A 13,501-nucleotide genomic window follows, 5' to 3' on the forward strand; every position below is an offset into this window, starting at 1 on the left:
ACTGCTTCCCACTGCAGGCAACTGTTGCTGCTGTCTAAAGCTGCTCTGAGTGGCCTTCAATGAATGAGACAGGAGCTTTCTATGAGAACACCTCAGGATATTTTGTTCAAGTGTCACAGATGACAGCACAATGCAGCAGTTCCTGATCTCTTAGTTCTCATATACTCTAATTCAAAGTGTCATCTTGTAGGGGCCAAGAGCACACCATCCTAAAATATGCTACTTTGGCATATTATTTTCAATTTTTTTAGAGTTTGTTTTGAAAGAGAGAGAAAGAGAGAGAATGAGCAGGGGAGGGGTAGAGAGAGGGGAGCAGAGGATCTGAAGCAGGCTCTCTGTTGACAGCAGAAAGCCGATGGGGGGTTGAACTCAAGAACAGTGAGATGGTTACCTGAGCTGAAATCAAGAGTCAGACTCTTAACCGACGAGCCACCCAGGTGCCCCTGGCATGTTATTTTAAATAAAAGTTACTTGGGAAACAGTGGGTGCAAGCACAGTCAGACCCTTCTCTCTGCCCCCTGAAAGCAGGAAATAAATCTCCTACATGAAAGGTATCCTTTTCACACTAAGTTAAAAAAAAAAAAAAAAAAAAAAAAAGCCTTATCACCAGAGATAGGGACTTTAAAGCCTAGAATGCTATAGAAAAAACCTTGGTACTTTTTACTAATCTATCATCCTAGCCCAAATTCTGCTCAGAATTCCTTACTAATTAAAGCTCCCAAGCTTTAATTAAACTGTGTCAATTCTTCACAGATTTATTGGCTTTTTGTCTAAAAAGTATAAAAATTGCCTGCCTTAGTCATTTCTTTGGATCTCAATTTTCATTCTCATTGGGCCTCCATGAGCATGTAATTAAATTTTGGTGTTTTTCTCCTGTTAATCTGCCTTATGTCAGTTTGACTCTCAAACCAGCTGGAAGATCTTAAAGGGTAGAAGGAAATTTTTTTCCTCCCCCACAATCTGTACTCATTTCTTGAACTCACTGTTGTAATAATACGAGCCAAGTTCTCATTTGGTCTCTGGCAACAGGACACAGGCCCAGCAGAGTTCTGTCTGAGCATACTTATTCTGATATTCTCTTTACTCTCTGAAAGAGGTATATTCTTGGAGAGGATTTCTCTGACCACCCTGTCTAATGAGCTTGTCTCATTCTCTATTAAGTTATCCCAGTTTTATTTTCCTTTTTTTTTTGTTCTTTGTTTTTGCAGTTTTACTTTCCTTACAGCACCATATTGGCAAATTTATTTTTTATTTGACTTATTGACTTATTATGTCCCCCCAAAATAGACCATATACCACACTATAAACTTGATGAGTTTAGAGAATTTCCAGTCTTATTTGCCCTTAGCTCTCTAGCATGTACAACTGAAAAACACCTACTAGACCTTCAACAAACAAGTGTTGAATCAACAAATGTTGAGTTTTCTGGATAATAGTCTATATCATGTTAAGGTAATTTCTTTATTCCAACTGCTCCTAGTGTCATTAGGTTGCCAATGATCTGGGCAATTTTTCAACTTAAGGGACAGATCCAATTATTTAAAGTGAATGAGGTTTCTGAAACTCAACATACTTTTAAAAATGTAGATACAGTTGCAGAGCTATGACATAAACAGAGACAACTCTCTAGGTAGATTTTTATCCTTCTACCTCAATGTTCCAAATCTGCATTTGCTAGAGATGAACTACCATCTACTTGTTTTAGCTTTTTTTTTTTTTTTCATTTCTTATAAAGGCTTATCTGAGTTTCATTTCAAATATTGTAAAAATACGTTTTTGTTTTGTCTTGAACTTACTGGAACTTTAGGGAAATGAGGGAAGAAAGTTGCAGGTCACCCAAAATAGGTCATGAAAGGCAGATTTCAGCCTACTTACTACGTTATTTTGTTTTAGAGAGCTGCCAGTCCCCAAATGGTGTGACCTTAGTGCTGTGATCTGCCAAGGTCTTTTGTCTGTATTCCACTCTACTACTTTATCTCCCTCCGTTTATCAATCTATACACGTGTATGGTCAAACTGTCAAGTTGATATCAAAATCATGACGTGAGGCACTTGTTAATGGTTGCCTAGAAAGGCATTTTCAGTGGTTCACGGTGAGACGTTTGGTAGGCTGCGACAGTTTTGTTTCGAATGCGGGCACACCCCCCAAAACTCGCCGTTTAACTTTTGTCCCCGCAGCAAGGCCGCGAAGACCATTTCCGTTGTTCCTCCCAACGCTCCAAGCCCAAGCTGCTTGCAAGAAAGACAGGAAGCGCCCACCCCCGCCCGAGCCCCTAGGTCCCGCAGCACCACGGCCGCAGCCAGGCGGCGACGCGCCCTCCCGGTGCATTATGGGCGCTGTAGTCTGGCCGGAACCTGCTCGCGACCAGAAGTCCCGTGACTGCCTCCGCTCCTCCGCCGTCTAGCCTGCAGTCCCCCTCCGCGGCCTCAGCTGGGCTTTCCGAGCCCAGGTCGCGGCGTCCCAGAGAGTCAGCTGTTTTTCCCCTGGGCATAAGAGGCGGAAGCCGAAAGGACGCAGGGAGGGGCTTCGCGCGCTGGGTGAACGCCCGTCCTACGTGCTCGTTCGCTTCGCGACCGCTGTGCGCGAGCCCGGTGTCCCCGCGGCGGGCAGCAGCGGCGGCGTCGGTGGAACTCGGAGGGGGCGGAGGGAGTCCGCGGCGGCGGCGGCTGCAGCAGCGAAATGGCGGAGACCGTGGCGGACACCCGCCGGCTGATCACCAAGCCCCAGAACCTTAATGATGCCTACGGGCCGCCCAGCAACTTCCTCGAGATCGATGTGAGCAACCCGCAGACGGTGGGGGTCGGCCGGGGCCGCTTCACCACCTACGAAATCAGGGTCAAGGTGAGGCCGTCTTTTCCCCTTCCAGGGAGACCCCCCTCCCGCCCTCCGTGGTCGTCCCCAGCCAACCCACTAGCGAATTCTCTCTGGTGGCTACAGCCGCCCCGGCCAGGAGCCCCGGGCTGACTCGGTCGGGCAGCCTTGTCCACGGGCGGGGTCTTGGGCCAGGGCCCTTTTTCTTGTAGGGTTTGGAAGGGGGCTGCGGAGTGAGCTGAGCCCAGCACTGGCCCTGGGAGAAGGTGCTCGAAGAAGAGGGCGTGGGTTGAGCGCCGCTTGCCCCTCAAGCAGCTGATCTGGGAATGACATTTGAGTTGGAAAGGTGTAGATCTTTCGAGAACGCTGTACTTCATCGGGAGGGGAGCTACATGTGATTGAAAGGGGGTTTGCGCAAAGTTGAAGTTTTCCCAGTTTTCTTTTCCCGGAGACTTTTTCCAGAGGTGGCCACGCTGGTTGTTCCAGGCCCTTCCTGAGCTACCAAAGTAATCTAGGTTGTACACTTTTTTGAACAGAATCTAGTGGCAGCTCACAAAAGCCTGACGAATTTGGTAGGGCTGAGCCTGGCGAGAACGGAGAATTGACCTTAGCATTCTGGGCCACAGTCGTGCTAAAGGCTGAGGTGTGGCAAGTGTTGTCTACTTCCCAATCCAAAATTACAACTGCCTTAAGAAAGCCTATTCATTTAGGGATCTTGCTCTCTTAATTTCGAGATTTGCACTTCACTGAATGAAGGAATCAGCTGAAGTAGAAACACACTTATAATTTCATAGCTAGTATTTGATGGCAATAAGTAATTCAGATGATTTGAAAGATGCTAATTGAGAATAATGCTTCACTTTCACTGTAGTTCACAATTAAAGAACTTGCTCGTGTATGGAAGTATCTTTAAAAATTAATTACATAAAACGAATCTAGCTGTTAAAAACGACAACAAACTGTTTTATTAAAAATTAAGTATAATAAGAATTTCACTTCAGAGTAATCGAAATTTACATAACAAGTTACTATAAATAAATTGAGTAATTTCTCATTAACTTGTGCACTTTCGGCGTGTGTGGTTAAAAAAAAAAAACCAAAACCTGTAATCTACCATCTTAACGCTTTTTAAGTGTACAGTTCAGTAGCGTTAAGTATATTCATATTGTGACACTTATGTACATAAAAATGATTTATTATGTATTGCTATGAAAATGTTAATGATCAAGCTTTAAGATCTGAAACTAACAGTTTAGTGTTATAAGCCACCCTTGTGTCCCTTTGGATGTGTAAAATGTGGACCATAAGCAGTCTTATTATAGTGAAATTGCAAACTCCAGGCTCCAGGATACTTAGCGAAGTACTTTACCACATAAGCCTAGTGAAAAAGGCCTTCCTTCCTTTCTTTCTTTTTTTTTTTTTTTTAAACTTTTGGTATGATTTTGGATACATGACAGATTGTTCACTAAGAAGAACTTCCTCTTATACCCTTATTTACCACCATGTTTTCCTTTCTTGTGCTAAAACAGAACTTGGTATTCCTGTTTCTAAACTTCCATAGCTTGTGCTTCCTGTCATGCAACTGAAGCAAAATCTCCTGCCTACACTTCCTCCATTTAATAACTTTGTGTTTATGTTGCTGAGTGCAGGGTATTAAGTACACTCTAGTATAGCTTAATTATTTAAAAAAAATACATCTGATACTTTACTGAATAGCTGATGTGGCACTTAAAATATAGTGTTCATTTGTATTTTTGAGACTAATTTTTTTTAATATTGGTTAATGAGTTATGGAATTAATAAAGTATACACCCACATCGGTTTTTTGGGGGGAATGATGTTTATAGTCATAAATGCAAGTATCCTCTAAAAAACTGTGGGTTTCTAATGCTTATGAAATGCCACTGGAGTTTTTCTTAATATATAATGTGTTAGCTTGAAACTTAGGATACCATATAGTAAAGACAATAGGTTTTAAGGAGCATGTGATTTTTGAGAGTAATTACAATCTTGTGTTAAGGGAGAATGGCCAGCGAGATGAATAGGTAAATCATTTTGTAATTTTATTTATTACTGCCTTTCTAAACTGTTGCTGCTGTCCCTAGCCCCTACTGCCTGCATTTTGCTGTTGAGTTGCCATGTGGAGTTTGGGCCCTTAAACTATCTTCTAGTTACTCTCTAATTCTGGTCTTGAGAAAAATGTTCAATTTTATAGGCTCTGATTGAAATTACTCTAATTTACAGAGTAATTTTATCTAGATGGTGGCACTTTAGAATGCAAGTTTCCCAATCTCCATTTATCTTTTGGTTTAAGGGTAGTGTTTAAGACTATTAGGATCACTTGATTAGTATCTCTGGGCTTTTGAAAATAATTGGTACATTGTTAATGTTTTTAAAAATTGTTCTAATGGGTAGGTACAGCAGAGAGCACCATAAATGATGAAAGGTTTAGGAAAGCTCAGGGTCTAGAATTATTTTGTCATATTAAAGAGAAGTCTAAAGGGGAAATTCAGTCACTGTTTATGAAGTTTGTACTATAATGTAACCTTAATTTTCTGGGGATTTTGAATTAGTTAAGATCTTCTGTTGTAACTAGAGACAGTTGTCTCAAACAGGAATGAAGTTAAGGATCTTTCTTGAGCCCTGAGTTCAAAGAATAGATTTATCATTTATTAGCAGAATAAGGTACACAATCTAAGTTCCACTTCCCCTCTGTAAAATAGGTATGCTAACAATAGCACCTACATTGTAAGACTAAATGAGATAATGCACATAAGTCTCTTGAACATTGACTGATAATACTAAGTGTTCGAAAGTTACCTTTTTCTAAATGTGGGTATCTTCTAATTTAAAAGGCAGTTATCAATTAACTACATTTTCTGTATTACTGTGCAGTTGAATTAACTAAAATTGTTAGATTTTCTTGGCATGGAAGTTTACTTTCATTGAGGCAAGCGTGGCATAGAAGAAGCCGTCTTGTTTAGTACTTAACCAAGTAGCTTGTTTGTTTTAAATTTTTATTTTTTGTGTGATTCCATGTAGAAAGTTGTGATGCCATTTGGAAGGTGGTAAATTGCATATTAAGCCCAAAAATATTGAGTAGAGTATTTCATATTTTAAGGTACCACATTTCCTATGATGGTACTAGTATTTTTTCCAGTTTTATTGAGGTATAATTGCTATGTAATGTTCATGTTTAAGGTGTTCAACAGAATGATTTGCTCTATGTATATATTATGATTACCGCAGCAAGTTTAGCTAACATTTAACTCCTCATGTAGTTCATATAGTTACAGAAGTAGCCTTTTAAAATTGAGGCTTATTAAAATATAAAGCTGAATAGTAAAGTTTGATAAACATTTTGACAAGAAAGATGGTCAGTAAAAGTATCATCTTGATAGTGTTTGCCATTCTAAACCTGTATTGGTGATTTTTCTCTAGGCGAGTCCACTCTTTTTTTTTTTTTTTTTTTTAAAGATTCTTTATTGATTTTTATTTGTTTTTTGAGAGAGAGAGACAGAGAACAAACCGGGGAGGGGCAGAGAGAGAGAGGGAGACATAGAATCTGAAGCAGGCTCCAGGCTCTGAGCTGTCAGCACAGAGCCCGACATGGGGCTCAGACTCACAAACTGTGAGATCATGACCTGAGCCGAAGTCAGAGGCTTAACTGACTGAGCCACCCAGGCACCCCGAGTCCTCTCATTTTAAATTGGGAGTTATTAATATCCAGGTTGGAAGCTGAGAAATAAATTAATTCTTAGACTTGTTTTTAGGATTTATAAGAATGTATCATTAAAGGGCCAAAGTAATATTTTAAAGAATCAAGGTATTTTAGTGCCAAAGGACATCTGCAGTATCTATGCAGCTTTCTCAGTTGGTCATGAGATGTCTGATACACATCTTTGCTGCTGGCTAAGGTTGACATCCAGTATCTCCGTTAAGGAAGGGCATGTGGGGGCACCTGGGTGGCTCAGTCGGTTGAGCGTCCGACTTCAGCTCAGGTCATAATCTCACAGTCTGTGAGTTCAAGCCCTGCATTGGGCTCTGTGTTGCCAGCTCAGAGCCTGGAGCCTGCTTCGGATTCTGTGCCTCCTTCTCTGCCCCATCCCCCCTTTCAAAAATAAATAAACATTAAAAAATAAAAAAAATAAAAAGGAAGGGTATATAACTAGCTTTGAAGATTCTGTTCTTACTTAGTCCATCCCTTAAGTTGGGAAGAGGGAGTGGCCTTGCTATATTGGGTTATTAGGGACTGTTCTATCTGTATTGTTCATTTTAGTACATCAGGGACCCAAGGCACAGAAGGTTCTCTCTTACCCAAAGTAAATTATCTAACTAGTATTAGAGCCAGGGTTAGATTTGAAGTATTCTGGTCCTGGTTCAGAACTGCTTCACAGCCACAGTTCATTTAATTCAAAACAGTACATTAAAACCTTTGTTATCAACAGCCTACTGTTGGAGCATCCTCAGGTGTCTGAACCTTTTGAAGGAAATCCCATAGTTGGCACTATGCAGTAATCCACAGTAGGTCGGATGCACGCAGGAGAGAACAACTGCAAAGAGCTTGCTATTAAATTTTGTGCTCTGATGAGATGACCTGAAGAGAAAGTGTTGTTGACTGGCTAATGATGTTATAAAAGAGATTTTTTTTCCTGTGTGTGTTGAAGCTGAAGAAGAGATTTATAACTTGAGTGCTTATTCTGTTCAAGGCATTGTGCCATATATATATATGTGCCATATATATATATGTATGTGTATATATATATATTCATATATATATAAATATGGAATGCTTCACGAATTTGCATGTCATCCTTGTGCAGGGGCTGTGCTAATCTTCTCTGTATCGTTCCAATTTTAGTATGTGTGCTGCTGAAGCGAGCACTGTTAAATCTATATAATGTGATCTTTGAGGTAACTAAAGAGAACAGATAATAATCCTGTTTTGCAGATGTAAAAGCTGGGGTCCCTGTTGATCCTTTCTTGTCCTTCCCTCATTCTTACTTTTTGTTCCAGTCCTACTGAACTACTTGTATCTCCTGAAGAAGCTGAATTCTCTTTTATCTAGGCCTCTTGTATCTATACACTTCTTCTGCTGTTAAAAACAGTCTTTCTGGGGTGTCCAACTGGCTTGGTTGATGAAGCATGTGACTCTTGACCTTGGGGTTATAGGATTGAGCACCACGTTAGGTGTGGAGATTACTTAAGAAAATAAAATCTTAAAAAAACAAAACAAAACAGTCTTTTCTTTAGTGGCCTCATTTGGCTACTATTACTTGTCCTGTAGGGCTTAGCCTTACTGTCACCTTTTTAGAGATTTTGTTCATCCTTAGAATTTAGACTGGATTTCCTTCTTGTGTGCGCTTGTAGCCCTATTGGGATTACGTTGTTTGCTGGTGTGTGATTTCCTTTAGTTCCTGTATCTTCCAGTATAAGCTCCTAGAGGACAGGGACTGTCATTATCACCCTTACTCAACACCTGGCACTGCGCTTGGTGCATAGTGACATTATGAATAAGTGAAATTTAGGAAGGTTAAGTAACTTGCCCAAAGTCATGGGTATTAAATGGCAGAACTTGGATTTGAATCTAGATTCTTCTGACCTTCAGAGCCTGTAGTGAACATTCACCTGGAGCTTTGGACACTGTTGAGATTCTCATTTCATTAGGTAGGGGTGGGATATGGAAAGTGGGAGTTTAAAAAGCACCCCAGCAAGAACCCTTAACTGGTACACAGCAAGGCTTGTTCCTGGTTGCACCATGCTCTCTGTCTCTGAGAAGTATGAGAAAAATATATGGAACCACAGTGATTGGTAGCCATGATGGGATTTAAAAAGGCAAATTCTAAATAAATAGAAATAAACAAATCAACAACTAACCAAAACAAAACAGTGCATCCTGACAGAGATCCGAGAGCAGAGAGGAAAACCAATGACATTTGCCAAAGATAGAAAACTGTTTTTGGAGGGGAGGCAATTTAGATAGTAGCTGAAAGCATAGCAACTTGTACAGCTTAGGTTTTTGGGAAGAAGGGGAGGATTTTACTGTATTCGGCCAAGACAGATCTCTTCCCCCTTGCACCATCCTTGTCTATATCACTGTGTAATCATGGAGGTAAGCTGGGAGTTCAGAAAATGCAAAATATATATCCATATAAGAAATTACTATATTTTATTAGTATTGCCGTTCTGTCTTTAAAGTGGAACAATCTAAAAGCACTTAACCTTTAGCTATCTTGGTGATTCTTTGTTCATAGGGATTTTCTCTCTCTTCACCATCATAATCATGCTTACCAAAAAAAAAAAAAAAAACAAACAAAAAACTGAACTGTTGTTTTTAGATACTTTGATGTTGTACCATATTGTGTTGCTTTTATATAAGCAGACCCAGCAATTTTTTGAATATCAGATAAGAAAGATGGTGTCCAAGAAAAGCAATACTATAATCTTGGTACAGCTGTTTACTGATTTATTAGTTAGATGACTTGAGGCTTTCAACCAAAGTTTTACTTCCTTAAGGAAATACTTAATTTAGAGCCTAGGAATTTTGACATGATGGTAAAGTGGGACATTTGATGTAGCTTTTGCAAGAAAGGTTGTATCAGTTAGGATACAGTTTGGGCCGTTCTCATGGAGACTTCAACAGTAGTTTATTTTTTTACATGAGAGGTCTCAAGGGCAGTCCTGGGCTGGTACATGACTTGACTGTCTGCTTCCAGCATCACATCCATCTTCTAGCCAAGGGAAGGCATATTCCTGCCCAATGCCCTTTCCCACAAAGGAAGCTGGGAAATTTAGTCTATCTGGGCAGCCTTGTGAAGATAGGGAGAACACTGTGCTTTGCCACAGTAGCAAATAAGTGATTGGGATTAGTTCCTGTAGGGTGTGGCTTTAGCAACATTCTGATCATCTTTCTTCATTCTTTCCTTTTTTTTTTTTTTTTGTCTTTGCCTGATACTTCAGAGTTTAGAGAGAGTTCATTTGATTTGTAAGAAATAAAATTGATTTCTCATTAGTTTTGACAGTCTTCAATGTGAATGAGTTCTGATCTCTTCCTGAGAATTAATTTTGATGAGTTGAGAAAGGAGACAAACATGAAGATATGGCATATCTGGTACAGGGGTGTACCATGGGATTGGGGTTGGATTAGAGATACTGAAAACAGATGATTAACCTTTTTTTCTTTTCTTTAATGGCTGTATAAAACTATGTAGGCAGTTAGGACTAGCATTTTAACTGATGGCATTGAATGAGTATATAATTTGAGCCACGAATATAAATGAGTGAGATCAGTATCTCTTATCAGAGAATCATATGAAGACTTAAAATAATTTTTATAAAATTACTTTGTGTCTCATAATATCGGAATGGGCACTTTCTAATTCTTTGCTCTTTATACTTTGATTTTATCACTGATAAAAGCATCTACGTTTGCTTGGCTTTCCTTAAATTATTCCCACACCTGCCACCTATAGATTGCTTGCTGTTTTTCCCCATTCCCGCCTTGTGGGATGTTGGTCTATTCCATAGTAAGAAACAACAACATTTTGGGGCACCAAGGTGGCTTAGTCAGTTAAGTGTCCTACTTTGGCTCAGGTCATGGTCTCATGGTTCACAAGTTCAAGCCCCGCATTGGGCTCTATGCTGACAGTTCAGAGCCTGGAGCCTGCTTCGGATTCTGTGTCTCCCTCTCTCTCTCTGCCCTTCCCCTGTTTATGCTCTGTCTCTCTTTCTCTCAAAAATAAATAAACATTTTTAAAAACCCAATATTTTGACAAGTGCAGTCTACTTAGATTTACAAATGCAATGACTTAAGATATGTAAACTCATTATAAAGTCAAAAATATTTCATAGTTTAACTAAAGAGGGGCACCTGGCTAGCTCAGTTGGTAGAGCATGCAACTCTTGATCTCAGGGTCGTGAGTCTGAGCCTTATGTTGGGCTTAGAGTCTACTTAAAAAAAAAAAAAAAAAAAAAAAAAAGTTGGGTACTTTACTTAAATAGGCTGTAGAGGATTATTTTTCCAAACTGAATAGAAAATTACCAAAAGACTAAGTCACTTTAGCTGTTCAGATATAGGTCAAGATTAATACCACTAAATGACCAGTGCAGTTTTGTTTTTTTTCTTTTAAACTGAGTATAAGAGAAAGGAACCACATAGTCTTTGATACAGTGGTTTATCTTTGTGATCTTATGCCTTCTCATATGAAGGCACCAACTTCTAAAACTAGACAAATGTAAAATTATGAGTACTATATGGTGAATACTGTAGGTTATTGGCTTTTGGTTACAATTTAACTCAGAAAAGGTGTCATGCTTATTGTTAGGCCTCTGACCCTCCATAATCCCAAGCAAGGTCTTGGAAGCAATAATATCGTCCATTTACTGCACACATTAGGAGAAAAGTACTTTGAGTTTAGCAACTTGTGATTCCAGGTCTCAAAGTCTAAAATATATTTAAGTATTTCGGGCGATAAATGTATAACTACACAATTTCTTCTGATGTTACATTTTGTTGTTGTTGTTGTTGTTTCTTGGTTTCTATTTTGAAAAGAAACCTGCATGTTAACTTCAGGCATTTATTTATAATGAGCAGGAATAATTTGTTCTTTTAAAAAATCCAGATCCATTTGTGACAGGATAGATTTTAAAAATCCCAACTTAGAAGACTATGAAGTAAGGGCAGCTGGCTGGCTCAGTCAGTAAAGCATGCAACTCTTGATCTCAGTGTTGTGAGCTCGAGCACCACGTTGGGTATAGATATTACTTAAAAAAATTTTTTTTAAATAAATAAAAGGCTATGAAGTAAAAAAATACATGTATCAAATATGTAAGGCACCCAGAGCTGCTATATGAAGTAAGTTTAAGAATGTCAAAGCTAAGGAAGCATTGTAGAAGAATTCTAATTATATAAAATATGGTAAAACATTCATAAAAGTGAGAAAGGCTTTATAGGTTGGAGTAGGCCATCAGTTATGAATACAGTTCAGTGGATTATTTAGAAGGAATATGTTCTTCGATTTGCTTTTCACTAGAATTTTGGATATGCCTTTGTCTAAAAGTGTTCTAATATAGTAGCCATTAGCCATGTAGGGCTGTTTAAATCAAAGTGTTAGATTCAAACTTCCAGACATCTATTTGTCCAGTTTCCCTGGAATGAAAGTTGACTTGTGTTAGTTCATTATAAGTGATAATTGGCCTTGAATATACAGGATGGTTCATATATGAAGGAACCAGTATATATATATATATATATATAGGGCTTTTTCTCCTGAATTTCTTTAACCTTTTTGCCCCTTTTCACTGTGCTTGTAGTCATTGGTCCCTCCATAGTCTGTTCACTGTTCCTCTGTGCCAAACTCCAAGCATGCACTGATTTCAAACACACCCTGTTCTCTGCTGATTAAGATAGACAAAATTGGGGGCTCATCTGTCTCTTGGTTTTGGCTCAGGTCATGTCCCAGGGTCATGGGATCAAGCCTTGCATTGGGCTCCATGCTAACAGTGCAGAGCCTGCCTGGGATTCTGTCTTTTTCTCTATCTCTCTGCCCCTCCCCTTCTCGCTCACGTGTGCATGACGTTTTCTCTCTCTCAAAACAAACACATTTTTAAAAAATGTATGAAAAAAATCTCTAATGATTTAAGAAAAAAAGGAGGAGGGCACCTGGGTGGCTTAGTTAAGTGTCTGACTTCAGCTCAGGTCATGATCTCATGGTTCATGAGATGCTAACTGACTGAGCCACACAGGTGCCCCAAAAGAGAAAATTTCTTAATCCAGCCAAAGGTTACAAACTTTTCCTTGTAGGATAATGGTTTTATATTAGGAAATTGAGCACACATCTATAAATTGTAGTTAGACTATAGCTTAATATAGCTTAACCGAAAGAACTGGGATGAGAGTAAATGGTGCCATTCAGAATGCATAGAATTTCCCTTTTCTTCAGTCCTGTACAGGTAGATGTAAAATCTGTGTGGTTCAGACAGATTTCAGTTGTATTTGCTTTCAGGTCTGTAGAGAGCCCCAAGGCCTTCCCAGGATATTTACATTAGGGCCCCTGAAGTAATTTCCTATTCTGCACTGAAGTTGGGTCTCTTACAGGCCTTGCTGTGGCCAGTGAAGAGGAAATGCTTCCCAAAATCCCTTCCTGCCCCACTTCCTCAAGGGTTTTTTATGAGGGCCTCAGAAAAAGTCTGTTAGATTAAAACATTTTGAAGTCTTTATGACTAAATTCTCATGTAGGCAAACTAAAAGCAACTCACCAGTGGATATTACGTACAGATTTTAAAGCACTTTCGTAAATCAGTGTTGTTCCGCACTATACACTTTAATACCTTCTTTTCTTAAATACCTGAAGTTGGTGAGGAGTCCGCGTTGGCTGCAAAGGATTGAACAAGCTGTGAAGCAAAAACAGCTTCAGGTGTAGATTCATTGAAATGTCCTAGAGAACTTCCATTTTTATAACTTCCTAACTTAAATTCTTGGTTGTTGTTATAAAGATTGTTTGAATTGTTGCAACACTTTCTTTTAAATTAAAAAAAAGTTTTTTTTTAACATTTATTTTTGAGAGACAGAGCATGAACAGGGGAGAGGCAGAGAGAGAGAGAGGGAGATACAGATCCGAAGCAGGTTGCAGGCTCTGAGCTGTCAGCAGAGAGCCCAATGTGGGGCCTGAACTCACAGACTGCGAGATCA

General features: G+C 39.4%; 1 protein-coding gene and 1 non-coding gene across 2 annotated transcripts in view; one reads left to right on the plus strand and one right to left on the minus strand.

Moving 5' to 3' along the window:
* The first annotated feature begins 2,383 nt into the window (after positions 1-2,383).
* SNX3 (sorting nexin 3) overlaps positions 2,384-13,501 on the plus strand; it is a 50,297-nt gene continuing 39,179 nt past the window's right edge. Inside the window, exon 1 of the mRNA XM_019443028.2 lies at positions 2,384-2,841. Coding sequence (XP_019298573.1) covers positions 2,680-2,841 — 162 coding nt within the window. The 5' untranslated portion in view covers positions 2,384-2,679. The remainder of the gene's footprint in view (positions 2,842-13,501) is intronic.
* On the minus strand, positions 7,590-7,696 carry LOC128777950 (U6 spliceosomal RNA). Its single transcript, XR_008423240.1, has one exon. It is a non-coding gene; the product is annotated as a U6 spliceosomal RNA (small nuclear RNA).

The sequence above is a fragment of the Panthera pardus genome, unplaced genomic scaffold, assembly GCF_024362965.1.
Source record: "Panthera pardus isolate Hobbes unplaced genomic scaffold, ASM2436296v1 HiC_scaffold_17, whole genome shotgun sequence".
In the NCBI taxonomy this organism is placed as follows: domain Eukaryota; kingdom Metazoa; phylum Chordata; class Mammalia; order Carnivora; family Felidae; genus Panthera; species Panthera pardus.